Source organism: Hippichthys cyanospilos, chromosome 7 (assembly GCF_059441005.1).
Source record: "Hippichthys cyanospilos isolate Australia breed blue-spotted pipefish chromosome 7, RoL_Hcya_1.0, whole genome shotgun sequence".
NCBI lineage: Eukaryota > Metazoa > Chordata > Actinopteri > Syngnathiformes > Syngnathidae > Hippichthys > Hippichthys cyanospilos.
The window spans coordinates 14,515,246-14,533,027 of record NC_142375.1 but is presented as its reverse complement, the minus strand read 5'-3'; the positions used below and the strand labels follow the sequence as shown (position 1 = coordinate 14,533,027).

Sequence of the window (17,782 nt, the reverse complement as noted above, 5' to 3'; positions counted from 1 at the left end):
GCAACGGGGCGGGCAGGGAGTGCTTGCATGTGTAACTCGTTTTATGAACTAGCATGCAAATTGCGTTGTTGTAGAATAGTGAGTCACGTGATCGAACATGGTTGGCTCTCCGCGGCGTGCATCAAGTTACATGAGAGTTAAAAAGAGTACTTCCTAAACAGCACCGGTGTAAAGTCGCATTTTGCTGCAGAATAATGACGCCAAAGGTATAGTTTCTGTGGAAACGAAGAAAAAGTATTGTGTTTGATAAAAAATCAATGGCGTGGACAATGTTTTGAGCAAGTGTCTCGACACAGCTTTAGTTTTATTTCGATGGTCAGGAAGATTGACTTCCGGTGAAATACCCGCGAACTACAGTTGACTTGACGCAGGTTTGAGGCCTTCTGTGTTTTCAACGGAGAGAGAGCCGAGAAGAAAAATGGCGTCGATTGGCGACCCAGAGCGGGACACCGGCCATTCACTTTAAGCTTTCCGCCCGAAAATCTAGATCGTGGGCTGGTGGGAACTTGGCTGCAACTTTCGCATGACCCCTTTATATGCCCTTTCCTAGTTTTTTCTTCGTTGCGCGTGGCGTCTCGCGGCTCCGAGATTGAAGCGGAACAGAAGAGGCGCTCTCCTACAATGAGGGGGAGAAGAGGAAGGCCGCCCAAACTGGAAGCCGGGATGCGGGAAGGCTCTCCCGGACCGGTCCGCGGCTCTCGGAGTGGAAGGGGCAGAGGGATGCGGGGCCGGGGACGGGGCAGAGGACGGGGTCGTGGACGCGGCTTACCCGACGGCGGTTGTCTCACTGGCTCCGCCGAGGTGGACGCGGAATTATCAGGCCAAGGAGAGAACTTTAATTTGTCCCGGGGCCGCAAGAAACTTGGAGCCGCCACCCCGGAGGCGAGCGCGGCATCGCGGGGCAGAGGAAGCAGAGGGAGAGGCAGGGGGTCGAGAAGCGGCCGCGGCAGTAGAGGTGGAGTGAGGCGGCCTCCGATCAAGGTGGTGTACGACGACAACAGCGACGAAGAGGACGACAATTTAAGCTACAGATCGGAGGAAGACGAACTCTTGAACGACAACCCGTCAACGGATCTTGAAGAAGAAGAGGAGGCCTTGGGGAACGACTCGGACTATCTGGAGGAAATAGCAGATGAAGAAGATGATGATGCCAGCTACTGCACCGAGAGTAGCGCGGGGAGCCGCAGCTCGCCCGGGAGCACCGCAGGTACTCGCCCTTCTGCAAATGCACGGAGTGGGAATTGCCCCTCTCGAAGAGTGCATTATATTTGGAGCTCAAAGTACTAAAAGCAAATCGCATTGTTCAGAATGGAGCTTGCACGGAGAAACAGGCCTTTGTTTACCGTCTGCTCTGCTGGCCGCCGCTTTGCAAAAAAAATGCCCCACGCTTCAGCGGACTCGCGTGGTTAGAACACTTTTGTCCGATCAGCACTTCGGTCCTGTCAATGTTGAGAATAGACATTTTTCCCCTACAAAACATGTTTCTCCACCGTAGCTTAGATGTGCTTTTTACGTACAAAATGCAGCATCGTGTTTCGATATTTTACTCTTCATCCATTGCGTTTTTGCACTTATTAAAACCTCACGATATCATAGTTGTAATGCAACTTTTCCAAACACTTGCCAGTTGTTATTAATGCCCAAAGAACGGTTCTGTCCGAATAACCTGTAGTAATTGCTTCGATTACTCTGCAATTAAGAATTCGCTGCGGTGATCACTACGATTTAAAAAAATGATCAACTCTGAAGCAGCTATACGTCCTCGCGCAGGCTCTTGAATTAGTTTGACAGTTCTTTGTTTTGAAGAGAGGCGCCTTTTTCCACACTTGTTGCAGACATCAGCTCATTCATTACATGTCGTTAGCGTAGCAGCCAAACGTGTGGGAATCTGATATGCTATTTTATACTTAGGATAGTTTATGTGAAAGTTATCATTTGTCATTGCGTCACATAATGTTATAGGACAATTCACCACAACATGAAGAAATTCATTGTTCAACTTCTCGGGTGATTCTTAGCTTTGGTGCCCGTCAATCGAGGTAGTGAGGACTGAGAATTGAAAAAAAAAATAGAGGAATGGTTTTAAAGTCTTAGCTCTCAAATTTTCGTTGGTCCTTCAACTTGGAAACTGATCATCATGTTTGATCACGAAGTTGATTGTCTATGTTTTTTATACGTTTTTTTTATTTTTCAATAGCTACTCTCAATGGATGAGTGGTTTGTATACCTGCCTCAGACTTCCAAGATTGTTGGTCTGGAATCTGGGCTCTGGCCTTTCTGTGTGGACTTGTCATATTTGTGAGGACAAATATTATTTAGACTGACGTTTGGAAGTGTTCAAATTCAAATTAAGCTATTTCAATAGGAAACAAGTATTCCCTTCCTTCTGTTTGGGTGCAAGATGCATCCTTTTTTCTAATGAATTTTATTGTCATAATATTGTGTTTACATTAATATACCACAGACAAATAACACCCCAACAATCAAAACCAAAATACAACCACTAAACACAAAACAAGTGACATTACAAAAGCCCACTTACACAAGAAAAATGTAGGTTACAATTGTCTCAGTAGTAAGTCTTGATTTGAACTTAAACATTTCTTTACCTCCCATCTTTAATATTTCATTGTTAAGTTCAGCCTTGTACCCCTTCACTGTTCTATTTTGGGTCATATCTTTTATATGATCCATTTTACTCACAAGTCCTCTTACCCTGTTACAGTATTTCTGAGTTTTCTATAAAGCATATCCTCATTTGGCGGTCCATGTCAGCTGAATTTGGGGGAGAGGCAGAGTACATTCTGGACTGGCTGCCATCCACTTTTACGGCACATATGGACAAACTATCGACACATTAACCAACTACCTGGAGTTTTCTCCAGCACTCAAACCCCAATCTCAGAAATGTGACTTGGGCTAACCACTACTTTATTGTAACGCCTTACTTTTTATTATAGTATATAAAATGCAGAAGTAATAACAAAGAAGAGCAATATAAAAACGAAAGGAAAACATGATTATGTTTATGTACAACAAATGATAACTACTCTAATAACAAAAATGCCGCCCTGGGGAAAAAAACACTGCGCAACAACAGAAATGACTTAATACAGATAAAGTTTTACAACCATAATTCTTCTGGAAAAGTAGATGCGCTCGAATGATTTGAATGTTGAATTTTAGAACATTTCAACAGAAAAGGTGTGCGTTGGGTGGGCTACATTGTGGTCAATCATGTATTCGTTCCTCTCATTCCGGGCTTTGTTCCTTTTTGCCTCCAATAGGTCGAAGAAGGAGTCGAGTGGTACAGCCGCAGTCTCCGGTCTTCGAGGCACAAGACATTCCCCCCTTGGAGCTTCCCAAGTCCTCCGAGGACCTCTTGGTTCCTACCTCACAGCTCCTCAACGTGTCGGCTGTGTACGAGGTTCTCCGCAACTTCGGCACAGTGCTGCGGCTTTCCCCGTTCCGTTTTGAGGATTTCTGCGCGGCGGTTGCCAGCCAGGAGCAGTGCACGCTCTTGGCAGAGACCCACATCTGCCTGCTCAAGGCTATACTCAGAGAGGAGGACACGTCCAACACCACCTTCGGGCCCGCCGACGTGAAGGATTCTGTTAATTCCACACTTTATTTTGTGGACGGTATGACCTGGCCAGAGGTCTTGCGGGCGTACTGTGAGAGTGACCCGGAATACCGACACATTCTCCCTTTCCAGGAAGGAGAGGATTACCCTTTTGAACCCTTGGAGAGCAAAATCAAAGTTCTTCAGTTTTTAGTGGACCAGTTCCTGGCGACCAACATCGCCAGGGAAGAGCTCATGTCAGAAGGCGTGGTAGCCTACGACGACCACTGCCGGGTGTGCCACCGCTTGGGCGACCTGCTGTGCTGTGAGACTTGCGCAGCCGTTTACCATCTGGAGTGTGTGAAGCCGCCGCTGCAGGAAGTGCCTGAGGACGAGTGGCAGTGCGAGGTGTGCGTAGCGCACAAGGTGCCCGGTGTGGCCGACTGCATCCCCGAAATACAGAAAACCAGACCCTTCCTTCGTCAGCTGCCGGTCGGGTATGACCGGCACAATCGCAAATACTGGTTCCTCAATCGCCGCATCGTCGTGTAAGTTGGCCAGATTTACTTCAAAATCGTCTTTTTTTTTTGTTTTTTTTTTTTGCAGAATTGCATGCATCAAATCAATTCTGATCTGTCTTTAGAAATGGGAACATTTTGTAAAAGATCCAGAATTTTTCATTTTTTCACTCAGTGTTTTTGAATACTTTATTGATGGTGACAACAGCAACCTGAACAGAAAAACATGACAAAACCATGAAGGATTATGCTGTTATTTTTTTACTTTAAAACTGGATTTTCTATGATCACAAAAAATGTCAGGAAATGCCTGCTAGACTGGCTGAAGTGTATTTGGTGTAAATCAGAGGAAGTTGAAATAGTCGAATTTCTCTTGACTTGAGACTAATTGTGATTGATTCATTCAAAACAGTCACATCAACAGGTATAAAAGAGTTTGCATACATGTGAATTCACATGATCACTGTGATTTCACCTCCCCTCCAAAACTTCGCACAGTTGTGTACAACCTTTGCCCATGACAACAACCAAGCCTGAGCTGAGCTTTTTTTTCCCCAGCTAGCAGATAAAACAGGTGCATTTGATACAGGGTCGAACATTTTCTGTCATCTAATTATCATTTATTTGACAAGAATGAAAAGTGCATGAGAATATAGCGCAACTTATGGCTAACACACAAGCTAAACGAGAAGCAATATCCACTCTTTTGCTGGGTGGTGAGACAAATTGCAGGAACAACGCAGTTTTCCAATTAACAGGAAGAAAGTGTTTGCTCTTTTTGTCTTGATGACGATGGCTCGGAGAAGGAGAACCATTCACTTTTGGGTTCATCCAATCAATCAGCAAAGAATAATATAATCATGTTTTTTTAATCCCTTTTTTTTATTACTATTTTTTTTAATCCCAATTTAAATCAATTTTTTTCCAGTTTGGTCCTCTCTCAACTGAGGAATTCACCAGGACGCATGGGGGCAGAGCAGATCTTTCAAGTTCTGCTTATGCACAGACCATGCCTTCCTACTTATTTTGACGATATTTGTTTGTTTACTCAGGCAGCTTTGACTGGCTGTCGACTGCGTATCAGTCTCATGAGGCTGTGAATGAGATCGTTTACGTTGTCACTCTACTGTGACGGAGAATTTACCTCTGACTTTGACTAATAAACTGGGTCTCGAACAAACCGCGCAAAATAATAACTGATGGGGGAAAAAAAAAAAATATATATATATATACACACACACACACACATCCATACAGTAATGGTAGGCAGATATGTAAACTGCAGTAAAAGTCCTCTACAACGAAACCTGAATTAAAAAAATAATAGCCCAGTGTGAAAAAAATTCCATGCATTGAAGCCTTTCCCTCTTTCCTACTTCCTCAGTACTATGGCATAATTCCCCAAGTCACTTTTAACTTACCACATTTTTTAAATATAAATAACACTTTTCACAATTCGTTGGTGGCATATTAGTTGCCATGACTATTATACTACCTCTTACTATTACTCATACTACCTTTAGTACTGCTGCTACCTTTAATGCTCTTACTGCTACCACAACTAGTAGCACGACTACTGTACTTCTATTTTTTCTTCCTTTTGCTTCTATTCATCAGTTTCTCCTACTTTCATTTTGTGCTTTTCAAATACTCTTCCTTTATTACAGCCACCTTCTGAAAAAGAGAATGCAACTGTTAGACAATTTATTATGATTTGAATCAGAAATTTTTAATCAGGCATCAATCTTTAGTTAGAGTGCAGGATGCTGCTGAAGTCGATTCACCACCGAAATGTTGTTTGATCGTTTAAGTTTCGCCAAGTGTTTCTCTTTCGGTTTTAGGTTTCAGATAGATATTTTCTTTTTTGTGCATCCCTAGTTGAGACTGTGAATTGTTTGCAATTTTTTTGGTTAGTTGTACTAATTATAAGAATTTGTAAATCATGCACCAATGATTTACAAATTCTACACATTCAATTTTTATTTCGTCACATTATCATTGTATCACACCAGCCATCGCAGCACACGTTGATTAATTGACTGCAGAGATTTTTGTGTGTGTTTGTGCTGAAAACAGGCCACTGTGCTATGTGGATCATGTTCATATTGTGTGTGTTTAAAACTGTGGCCTACTTAAGACTTAAATCTGAACAAATATCTCTTTCTTATATTGCAATTCTGTCTTGTATTACCCTATATATCTTATATTGACTTATAATGTCTTAGAACAAACAAACAAAAAATATAGGATGCCCATTGGAATACACTGGTCATCTGTCTGGGGGATTTGATGTTTTTTTCATTTAAAACAGGGCTTTAGAACTCCAGGTTTCGTGACAGTTTGATTTCGCTATTCCAGTATTGATTCATTATACATCAGAACCAAATGTGTACTGCACTATAATTTAAATGTGAATTGGAAACACTTAAAAAGAAAAAAATGATTTTGACTGCAGTTCCCACCCATTACCCTCCAGCAAATTAATTACAATAATCACATCATCACACACCTTATTTTCTGAATGTCTTTTCAATCTAAACCCTGCCCCACCCTCTTGTAATGTGTCAAATCTTCCCATGGTATTACAAAAATAATCATCCGTATGTCCTCCACTTTATCCCCTACAGAGAAGAAGATAGCGAGCAGGAGGCTAAAACAATCTGGTACTACAGCTCCAAGGTAAGTCAAATTAATTCAGACATTGTATTTGATCGTATTGATCGTATCGTAATATGCTCACGAATCATTTTGATGCATCTGGTTTTTACATGGAGTCTCTTTTCTTTATGTGCCAGGTCCAACTAGGCGAGCTCATTGGATGCTTGGATAAGAATTACTGGGAGGCCGACCTCTATACTGCCCTCGAAGAAATTCGGGATGAAGTTCACGTACACATGGACATCACAGAGGACCTAACCAACAAGGCTAGGGGCAGCAACAGGTGTTTTCTCAATGTTGCCAATGGTAATGAGCTCCATTTTATTTATTTATTTATTTAGGAGACTTGAACCAATTATCGTGTGTCTTGATTACGTCTGACCTGACATTCTTTGTTTAAGATGCACAAAAGATTAGGGCTGCAAGGGTGTTCATTTTCATAATGAATGAAGCCGTGTGATATGTTGTCGTTTTTTCCGAATTAAGGAAGAATGTCTTAATTTGCATTACTTAGTAAAAAACAAAGACATTACTTCACTTTGACAAAGCACAGCGCGCAAACAAAAACACATGATTCAATTACTGTTTTGTTTTGTAATATTCCGGAATATTGGCAAAAAACATATTTTGATTTAAGAGTAAGATAATAGGTCTGCTTGCTTTAATGGCTTTAATTACAGAAAATATTTATTGCTGGGGGCTGAATTTTCTGACGTTTTGGACAATTTTAATCAACACGTCAACACAAAGTCTCTAAAGGCCCCCCCAAGAAAGATTAATTAAACCCTGAAAATACACACCTAAAAATGAAAATTTCCGATTTTCAGTTTTTCTCCTCTAATTTCTATTGTTAATGACCATTTCAAACAGTTCAAACTGTTCAAGTTGTCATTATCATGGCCAAAATATTTAAAAAATAATTCAATAAGGTATCCACAAAATGAATTAAATAAGATTTTCTACATTGAGCGATTCAAGTTAATCCAACATTTAATTATTTATCTTATTCTTATTGATGCCAATAATTCCCACTCTCTAAAATTTAACTGTAAACTTTAAAGACTCAACAAATACATTATCCTGGAATTTTCTTTTTTTTTTTCTGTTTTCCTCCTTTAAGCTACATTCATTTTGACCACGCTGACACCAAAAATTCCCAATTAGCAAAGATACAACATTTTCACAATTAAAATTCCCACAAAACATTCAAAACTTAGGAGTTTGTTTTTCTCAAATAATTTCTAAATTTCTTGAGCCATTTCGAGCCGTTTGAGCTGTAAACCTTTCATTTTATTCTAAACATTGAGAGCGATTATGTCCTGGTAAAATAAGCCGTTGCATTTTCCTCAAACAGCCCAAAATTTGAAGAGGAATCCCCACATCACCCATTTCACGGAACGGGTATATCTAAAGCTTACTCATAAGACAATTAGCTTGCACGAATCTGTGCTTGATGGAGTGACTGATATTCCACAGACCCATTTATTTGTATAGAAGCAATAAAATTATTTTTCCCCCAATATGCCCCCTTTGTATCATGATTGGATTTGATTGGTTTTGCATCAAGCAGTGATAAAGTGACACTGACTTTTGAACACAATTTTTGTTGTTTTCATGACAACATGCAATCTTGAACATGATCCCTGATTGGGATGACTGATTGGAAAAAAAAAATCTAATTGGCTGCTTTGATTCCTTGTTGATCAGCTAGTATGCAATGTCTGTTCATTTTCCCACCAGAGGAAATCCTGGAGCGTCTGCGAGCCAAGAAGGAGGAAGAGCTCGAGGAGGTGAAAAGACTGGCAGCTGAGGAGGCCCTTAAAGCTCGTCTGGAGCAAGAGAAGGAGGACGTGGATGTGGAGAAAGATGGTCAAGAAGATGCCAAGCTGATTGAAAATAAAGAACAGCAAGGTGTCAACGTCAATGATGAGACTACCAAGGTGGAGCACAAGGAGACAATTGAAAAGGCAGAGGAAGAGAAAAATGATTGTGTCAAAACTGGAGGTAATCATGGATTAACTTGTCAAATTATTATAAGTGTTTCTTTTTAATCAAATAGCCATATTTCACATAATGAACGTGTTTTTCACGTGCCAGTTTATATGAAGAACCTGATCGTGTTATTGATTTCTCACAATAATTAAGAAACAGCTGTATTAAATATGTAAATCAAGTGTAATATGTAATGTATATGTCTTAAATGGATTATTGTTAGTAAAATTCCTAGAAAATCACAATGTTCTATCACTTGTAAACTATTTGCAGAACAGGTCTGCGGGCTACTGATGTGATACTCGGGGGCTACCCAGTGCCCGCGGGCACCGCGTTGGTCTTGTTTTGTTTATGAGTGACAAAACTCATGTGACAAAAATGACAAAACTCACGCAATTTTTATTGTTTACAGAATTTATATTCCATGAAGTGAGACTGATTAGCTTTGTATTATTTCAATATGTGTGCATGTTTTCCTTGAAGCTGAGCTGAGCATGTTTGTTCGCATAACAGAAAACTGTTATGCGAACAAGCGAACAAACGTGTGTGTGTGTGTGTGTGTGTGTGTATATGTACTGGGTTTGCTGTTGTCAGTACTCGCTCGCAGGTACTCCAGATAGCCTGCAGAGGGAGCCGCAGTCTTAACTGAGAATTTTGATTCCCTTTTCAAGCTTCTCATGCAGGACGTTCACATATATCGGCCCCACTTCTTGTGCAGTCATCGGAATTAACACTCACGTGTCTGTATTTGCTTCAAAGAAACGCTGCTATGTGAAAGCAGCCACTTTCAATTATGGTGTTTTTGTTCCTCCAGCAGAACAGCCATCATCAGACAGTGTTCCTGTTTGTGTCGATGGTGTCCCAAGTCTGAGCCATCCCAGCCAGATGACTGAGGATAACAGTAATAGCAGCATGAGCATTATGGTCCCACCCAAGGGCCCTGAACCTCCTGACCTGGCTGACAAGTCCTCCCAGTCGTCCCTTGCAAGCTTTGAAGACACAGGTCGGACGCACTAACAATGCAACATGCTCTCTGAAGAATTTTATTGTGTATAAGCGCTATAAAAATGTGGACATCTGGATATGAAATGCTGGCTGTCTATGTCTTTGACTAAAACTGACATTGCGATTGCAGGAGATGCTAAAGAAGCCACCAATGGCGAGGGTCTTGGCGGTAAGAAGTCATCTGCAACTCGTATGGTGACCCGCCTTAGAAACCCAGAGAGTAAGTTGAGCCAGATGAAAAGCCAGCAGGTGGCCGCTGCCCTTCATGAAGCCAACAGGGGCTTCAAGGAAGGAAAAGAGGTGAGACATAAATGACACGGATGAATGTTTTTTAATTATTTCAATAAGCGATACAAATGAGTTCTGAATTCAAATGCATATCAAATTCTTTTTTTTTTCATAATGATTGTTTCATAATGACAGTTTAATATTTATTCAAACGAATAATCGTGTAATCCCCCACTCCCATTTCTTAATAATCTAATTAGGTTGAACGTGAGTTGAAGTGAGTGGACTAACTAACTAACTGGACTAACTACTCATTATGTATTCATCTTTAGACACTATAAGATTTTCTTATGCTCACCGCTTAGCTCTTGCAATTATCATTAGCGAGCCAACGAAACACTAATTGCAATTTCACACCTACATAAATGTTAAATGTACACATGTAATATTGTCCTTAAAGTCACTTTTAGACAATCCTTCAACAATATTCTATGAGTCAACTTGAGTATAGTGCTTCATATTAGCAACTGGCCAATAATGTCCTGTTCCTCTTCTCCATCTTCTTTTTAAGTCTTCACTTCAGTCATTCAAATTAAGTGGACTTTAAAAGTCAAAATAAACCACGATAATTCCCTCAATACTAAACTGTAATGAGAACATAATGTCCACTACGGAGCATACATACCAAACAGATTGTACGTACAGTATGTTCAATGTGTGTTTTTGGGACTCGACTGCAATTAGCAATCACTTTCACTAGTGAGCATTGTTGTGCTTCAAATATTTTGTAATGTTTGCGGCCGCCCATCCAGCCACCCATTTTAATCGCTTGAAAAACATTTTAAGTGATGGTAACATAAATCAAATATTCACATTTGACCACTGTCATCTGTCACATACAAATAAAAAGCTAGTTTCCAGGCGTTCCCAGGCCAGCCGAGAGACATAGTCTCTCCAGCTTGTCCTGGATCGTCGATCTTTTCCATTCAGTTTTCATGAGTGCTTCTTATATGGATATTTATCCATCCATTATCTGTAGCCGCTTATCCTCACTAGGGTTGCTGACTTGCTGTGTCCTATCACAGCAGTCTCCGGCAGTAGGCGAGGGACACCCTGGAGTGGTTGCCAGCCAATCGCAGGGCACACATTGAAGAACAACCAATCATGCACCCAATCACACATATCAACAATTTGGAGTGTCCAATTCACCTGCTATGCATGTTTTTGGAATGTGGGAAGAAGCCGTATTGCCCGGAGAGAACTCACGTGGGCTCAGGGAGAACATGCAAACTCCTCACAAGAAGGCTGGAACAAGCAGGATTTGAACTTGGGATTCTGAACTGTGAGGCGGACATGCTAACCACTCTTACACTGAGCCACCCTTGGATAGATAGTCTTCAACAATTCTGTCTTCAGCCATTACTTGAATGTTTTTTTGCGGAGGTTGATATATAGCCAGTAGTAGTACATTTTGAAGACGTTTTGACCATACTAACATTTTAACTAATATCTGAAACGTTCATATATTATATCAAACTTTTAATAACATCAAAATATGCCTTTTTCCATCTGTAGATCCTAGTAGTTAACGCACAAGGCGATGTCACCCGTGTCAGCACACGCAACAAGGATGTGGTGATGAAGGGAACGATTTGCCAATACTTTAAGCTCGGTCAGGAGGGCAAATATCGTGTCTATCATAACCAGTACAGCACAAACACCCTGGCTCTCAACAAGCACCAGCACAGAGAGGCAAGTGGTACTCGCAGAACACAGTTTAGACATTCCCAAACCTTCTCTTATGACTTCAACACCCATGTTCACTAGGATCACGACAAAAGGCGGCATCTCTCCCACAAGTTCTGCATGACTCCAGCAGGGGAATTCAAGTGGAATGGCTCCATCCATGGTTCCAAGCTTATTACCATCTCTACAATAAGGCTCACTATCATCCAGCTGGAGAACAATGTTCCATCTCCATTCATGCACCATAACTGGGCCTCACACAGGTATGGATTCAAGTGGAATATGTAAAAACTCACACTATAATTGTGTTGCTTAAGTAGAGCTTTTTGGAGTAAGTGCCATTTGTTTACTTTTGAAATTTGTAAAGGCAGGTCTTGAGAAACTGTTTGTTTTATAGGACCAACTGGATCAAAGCAGTGCAGATGTGCAGTAAGGCCAGAGAGTTTGCCTTGGCGCTGGCCATCATGGAATGTGCCATCAAGCCTGTGGCAACCATGCCAGTCTGGAAGGATTCGCTTGGGCACACCAGGTACACATAGGTTATCATTATATCGTTATATGTGCACATATTGAGCAGAATATATCAATAGGTTGTCAGAGAAATTTACTGTGGTTGGCACAGTCAGCTGGTACACACCGGTATAAAGTCATATAAACTGCAGTACGTTTACAGTTTGAGTGAAAAGGAAATCATCAAAGCTCCTAAATTCAACCAAGCATTCAGTGCATGAATAAAGGAAGTGTGTAGTCCTTCGGACCATTTCAGCAGTCAGTGGTGTCCTGACGACATCAAATCAAAAGGCCCACCCTCACCGCAAGGAATAATATTTTGCCTACAGGTCCAGTACTACCCAATTATTTTAGTGACCGCATCTTCAGCACCACACCCCTTTTAAAGAAGCCAATATCTAATATCAGAGGTGAAATCTGAATATTCAAGCCCTAGCAGTCAAACATCAGAGAGATCGGTAATGGCATAACTAACTAATTAGAGGTGTTTCTAAAAAGTAATTCTGTTTGTTAAACAACAATAATAAGTGACAACATTAAAAAGTGAAAACAATAATACCTCGTTAAATAGCTCTCCCATTCCCATTTGGAAAAAAAAAATAACAATAATCAGTCCAGTAAGTTTGGACACAAATTTTCACACAGTGATTAAAGGATTAACAGAGTAAATGGCTTTTTTGTGACTTTCATTACATTGATGAGGTGTATCTAGTGAAGAGTACATTGTGTATATTTTTTTGTCTCAACATATTAACTAACTTCCATCAATCGCAGAATTTGAAAGGATTCAAGCACATACATGTTACAGGATTTACTTTTTTAATCGTGTGAGCTTGTATATTGTCTTCAAACATTTTACAAATTAATCTTTTCCAGGTTAAACCGCATGACTTCCATAGAGCGTGAAGAGAAAGAAAAAGTAAAGAAACGGGAGAGAAAGTTGGAAGAAGAGGAGACGATGCAACAGGCCACATGGGTCAAATACACTTTTCCAATTAAACACCAGGTAGGCAACTTTTAATTATTTTTTTAGCTAATACTTTATGTTAGGTTTGCTGGTGTGTGGTCTATGTGGCCATCACTGATAGTTGTGCTTCAGCCATGCCCTGAGCAGTTAGTGGTCAGTAGCCAAACATCCTTCTTCCTGCTCTCCCACTGACTTTATTCTTTCATTCCATACATTTTTTCTTTCTCCCAAATAACCTCATTGTTGACTCTTCTCTGACACTTTCTGCCGTTTCTCATTCCTCTTTGTCCTCCTTGAAGGTGTGGAAACAGAAAGGCGAGGAGTATCGTGTTACTGGCTACGGCGGCTGGAGCTGGATAAGTAAGACCTATGTCAAGAGGTTTCTACCAAGACTTCCTGGTAACACCAACGCCAACTACCGCAAAGAACTTGAAGGTCTGGAAAAAAAATCACAATTTCAATTCAATTTAAGTTATTAAAGTTAGTAGAATACTTGATTTGCCGTATATTGTGCATTTATTATTATTATTTTTTAATTCTCAAGATGCAAAACTTGGCCTGAAGTGCACCCTTTTGGACTTGAGTCAACGGCCCAGTGTCCGTTTAGCTGATGCTCAGGGCTTGAACAGTGATACAGCGGATACAGAATCATCTACACCCGCAAAACCTGCCCAAGACAATCAGGTGCTAGATAACCTTTTGGAGTCTAGTGAAAAGATTGAAGAGGGACAAAAAGAAGCTGCGTGTGAAAGGGAAACGTCTGAGGAACTGCCTATTGACGACTCACAATCCAAGATGGAGTTGGATTCCACGAAACTAAAATCAGGTGATGAGCAAAGGAATTGAAGTGTTAGAAAACGTTTTTGTAACTTATTGCCATTAAAAAAAAAAAAAACTATCGTAATTTAAATGCTTTTGTTTTTGTTTTACTGTAACAGAACATGTTGGATCAAAAGCCAAAGTTGTTTATTAAAACCACTCTGATTACACCTTTTTTGCTTCTGCAGTTCCTAGTATTAAAGAAGAGTCTATGAAGGAGGAGCTTAGAGATGACCCCATTCGTCCTTTTAACTATGATGTGGTGGATGTCAGTAAGGGCTTCCTCACACGAATTGCATACAAGAAGAAGGTCAAGTCCTCCAAACTTGACAGCCTACTGGAGCGGCGAGTGAAGCAGCATGCGATTGAAAAGAAGACGAAGCAACATGTGTCTGCATCCAAACCCAAGACATCGCCACCTTCTTCACCCTCCTCCTTAACACCACCACCACTGGGCACTCCTGTACGACCGCGGTCACCTCTTAAGCCCCAGGCTCTGGCTCAGACACAGCTCAAGGAGGACAAAGCTGTGAAAAATGAGCAAAAGTCTTGCACACTTCAAACTTCCGGGCCTGCACATGTGGAAGGAATCCAAGAAAACAGTCAGGCTGTAGTCACTAAAATGACAGAAGGCTTAGTTACCCACCTTTCTTCTGCTCTCAAAGACAGATGCAGTTCCGATGCAGAACGAGATTCGTCTTCACCACCAAGTCCAACAATCACATTGTCAGAGGAATTGAAGATTGAATCAATAGAAAGGACTATGGCGCCAAAACATTGCTCGCCAGAGCAACAAACAGACAGTGCTTGTGTAGACGCTACCAATGATGGGCTTATTGAAAATATAGGGTCTGGGGTATCTAACGTGGACTCATGTACAAAGACGGATTCTGTAAGTACCCCTACAAAAGTTGTTGAGCAAATAAATAACGACAATACATCTCTTCTAAACCCATCGCGGCAAAGCCCTGAGACGTTAAGCTCAGTGGAGCTAGCCACTGAGACAAATGGCATGGGCCCTGAGGAAAACCAGGACAATGTGAAAGATACTGAAGGCTCCACTTCTCCTGTTTCAGTTTATCCTCTCCCTCATATAAATGGTAAGGATGGTTTAGGGAGGGATGTCTTGTTGAGTAACTCTGTGGTAAATCCAAATAATGGCACGATTATTAATAATACCAAGGTGAACAGCATTGGTCAAGTAGAAGATGAAGGGATTTCACAGAAAATAACCGCACAACAAAAGACTTTAGTAAATGGAGATATGGCTCCACTGAACAAAAGTGTATATGCTGTAGGAAAGAACCCAAGCTCTGTAGAAACTTTTGAGAGTGGCGCAATAACATCAGATCAGGATTACAAACCTCCTCTGAAGATATCAAAGCTGGAAAACAACATAGATCCTTTTAAAACCCATCACATCTCATCAAACACTAAATCCGTGCCTGTAGTCAAGATCATCAGAATGGCACCCTCGCCAATACCTTCAGCTGAAGAGTCCAATTTAAGTGATGAATTTGCAGAGAACAGCGAACAAGAGATGACAATACCATTGAAGACGTCCTTCACCGAGGTGACGCCCACTTCCACAAGCACCCCTGCAGTGGTTTCCTCAGAGACTACGTTGCCTCATGCTGTCCCTGTAGAATCCGCAACACCAGTTGTGACGACAGAAAGTGCGGTGTCCACGCTCGCTACAATGACCAAAATGACTGTGACCAAAATCTCTTCCTCTAGTCCATCAGAAGACAGCCATAGCGACGCCTTGTTTCAACAAAAGGGCACAAGCATTTCATCCTCTATCAATAAATCAACAACTGACACCAGTGGCACAACGTCTGGAGACGTATACCAGGAAGATTCAACAAGAGGCCGAGTAAGCCTCCGCAAATTCTCCCGCACGAAGAAGGTGCGATCGGACACGGCGCTTCCTTCTTATCGCAAGTTCGTCACCAAGAGCAACCGCAAGAGCATCTTTGTGTTGCCGCACGATAGCTTGAAGGTGCTGGCAAGGCGGGGAGGATTCCGTGAGGTGGCTGTTTTTAACTATAACGCCAAACCGGCCCAGGATATTTGGCCATATCCTTCCCCGAGGCCCACATTTGGCATAACTTGGAGGTAAGTTACAGCGTGTCACTCAATTTTTACCAGCTCTAAAACTTCTCATTTATGCTCTGACATGGAGCACACAACAAAATGGCACATTTTGACTTCAGGAAAATATATTTTGTTTGTAAAAATTATACCACTTGACCTCAACACCAGGTTGACCCTGTGAAAACCTTTTTTCGCTCATACATTTATAGAGATTTAGCGATTAATCAACAACTAATTTTTATATTTATCTGGAACCATTTTTTTTATCTCTTTTTATACAAGTGTAGTTGAGTGTCCAAATATACAGAATTTCAGCCTCTCACCAATTAATATTTTCGTTTTACTGTAGTTCTCAATTTCTATTCACTCAAAACGAAATTGCAATCATTTGCTTTTACTTTGAACAAAGATGTTATTTCCCCTTTTTCTGACAGACCAAATTTGTAACTGCATCTTAGTTCGTTCATTTCACTGTCAATGCAAATTGTCCTTTTTTGAATAAAGGAATGAAAATTAAAATATATTTTTTTAATCAGATGAATCCATTAATTGAAAGAAGTAATCGTCAGATTAATAAATTCTTACAATAATCACAATAAACACTCCTATAACTCAATGAAATTAAGTCACTAACGCAAATAAAAGGCATAATGTTGCCCCGCAAAACATACATGCAACTTTTAATTTTTTGGAATCAATGAATGGCATCATTCATTCGGCACAATTTGACATTACATCTGATCACCAATCTTGTATAAAATGCCAAATATGAGCCGATCGGGAACAAGCTGATCAGACTGATAATGTCTAATCTTTATCCATTTTGTCTAACTGCACCTAAAGTATACAACTCTAAGTTATACTCTGCTTGGCAAGTTTGCACCTAGCATAAGACATTTATGTCTATGTCTATGATTAGTAGATGAAAATGTTTAAATAGTACCAATGTGGGTTAGCATTAAAATTTAAGATGTTTGTGTTCCAGTTGTCCACAGCCTTCGTGGTCTGTGGGAAAATCCTTTTCCCACGAACTAAACAGGCGTAAGGCATGTATTACTGTAACAAGTGGGCGTTGGGTGTTCCATATACAAATTGGAAATAGTTACACAAAAAAACATGAGCCAGATATCATCTCGCTATTACACTGCCTCTTTTAATTCCACAATTGTGCTCAGTATACTCACAGTGAGTGACTCACTATCAGTCATTCTGTCATGTCGCACTTGTGAAATAGGCTATGTGATAACCAGTCAAGAATACCAGGTAAATTCACCTGACCTTCCAATAGTTTTGCTCACTTTTCACGAGCAAGCACAATTGTATTCACATAACGTTCATGCTGTATGTTGGAGTGTGATTCTAACCAAAGTGCAATAATTGCACTGTGAGTAATACTTAGTTTTGTATATTTAGGTATCGCTTGCAAACGGTGAACACTTTGGCCGGTGTGAGTCTGATGCTTAGACTGCTCTGGGCTTGTTTGAGATGGGACGACATGGCAGTGAAGCCATCCGCAGCCGTCGGTACCACACGAACAGGTAGAGCTACACTCAAACCTACCCCCACCTCACATAACCAATTACTGGTAGGTTTCTTTCTGGGAGCACTCAGATGTGAAGATTTGTTTCAGGATATTTTGAGATGTTCATCTAGATTTTTAACATTGCCAGAAAGGCAAAA

General features: G+C 40.8%; 1 protein-coding gene across 1 annotated transcript in view; it reads left to right on the top strand.

Moving 5' to 3' along the window:
- Nucleotides 1-395: 395 nt before the first annotated feature.
- The window catches only part of LOC148421196 (nucleosome-remodeling factor subunit BPTF-like), a 34,385-nt gene continuing 16,998 nt past the window's right edge, over nucleotides 396-17,782 (top strand). The window contains exons 1-15 of the mRNA XM_088419260.1: nucleotides 396-1,207; nucleotides 3,288-4,110; nucleotides 6,708-6,759; nucleotides 6,876-7,044; nucleotides 8,479-8,742; nucleotides 9,545-9,733; nucleotides 9,866-10,035; nucleotides 11,539-11,715; nucleotides 11,791-11,972; nucleotides 12,107-12,238; nucleotides 13,096-13,225; nucleotides 13,486-13,621; nucleotides 13,731-14,012; nucleotides 14,194-16,123; nucleotides 17,516-17,640. Of these exons, the coding sequence (XP_088275386.1) occupies nucleotides 622-1,207; nucleotides 3,288-4,110; nucleotides 6,708-6,759; nucleotides 6,876-7,044; nucleotides 8,479-8,742; nucleotides 9,545-9,733; nucleotides 9,866-10,035; nucleotides 11,539-11,715; nucleotides 11,791-11,972; nucleotides 12,107-12,238; nucleotides 13,096-13,225; nucleotides 13,486-13,621; nucleotides 13,731-14,012; nucleotides 14,194-16,123; nucleotides 17,516-17,640 (5,347 nt within the window). The 5' untranslated portion in view covers nucleotides 396-621. The remainder of the gene's footprint in view (nucleotides 1,208-3,287; nucleotides 4,111-6,707; nucleotides 6,760-6,875; nucleotides 7,045-8,478; nucleotides 8,743-9,544; nucleotides 9,734-9,865; nucleotides 10,036-11,538; nucleotides 11,716-11,790; nucleotides 11,973-12,106; nucleotides 12,239-13,095; nucleotides 13,226-13,485; nucleotides 13,622-13,730; nucleotides 14,013-14,193; nucleotides 16,124-17,515; nucleotides 17,641-17,782) is intronic.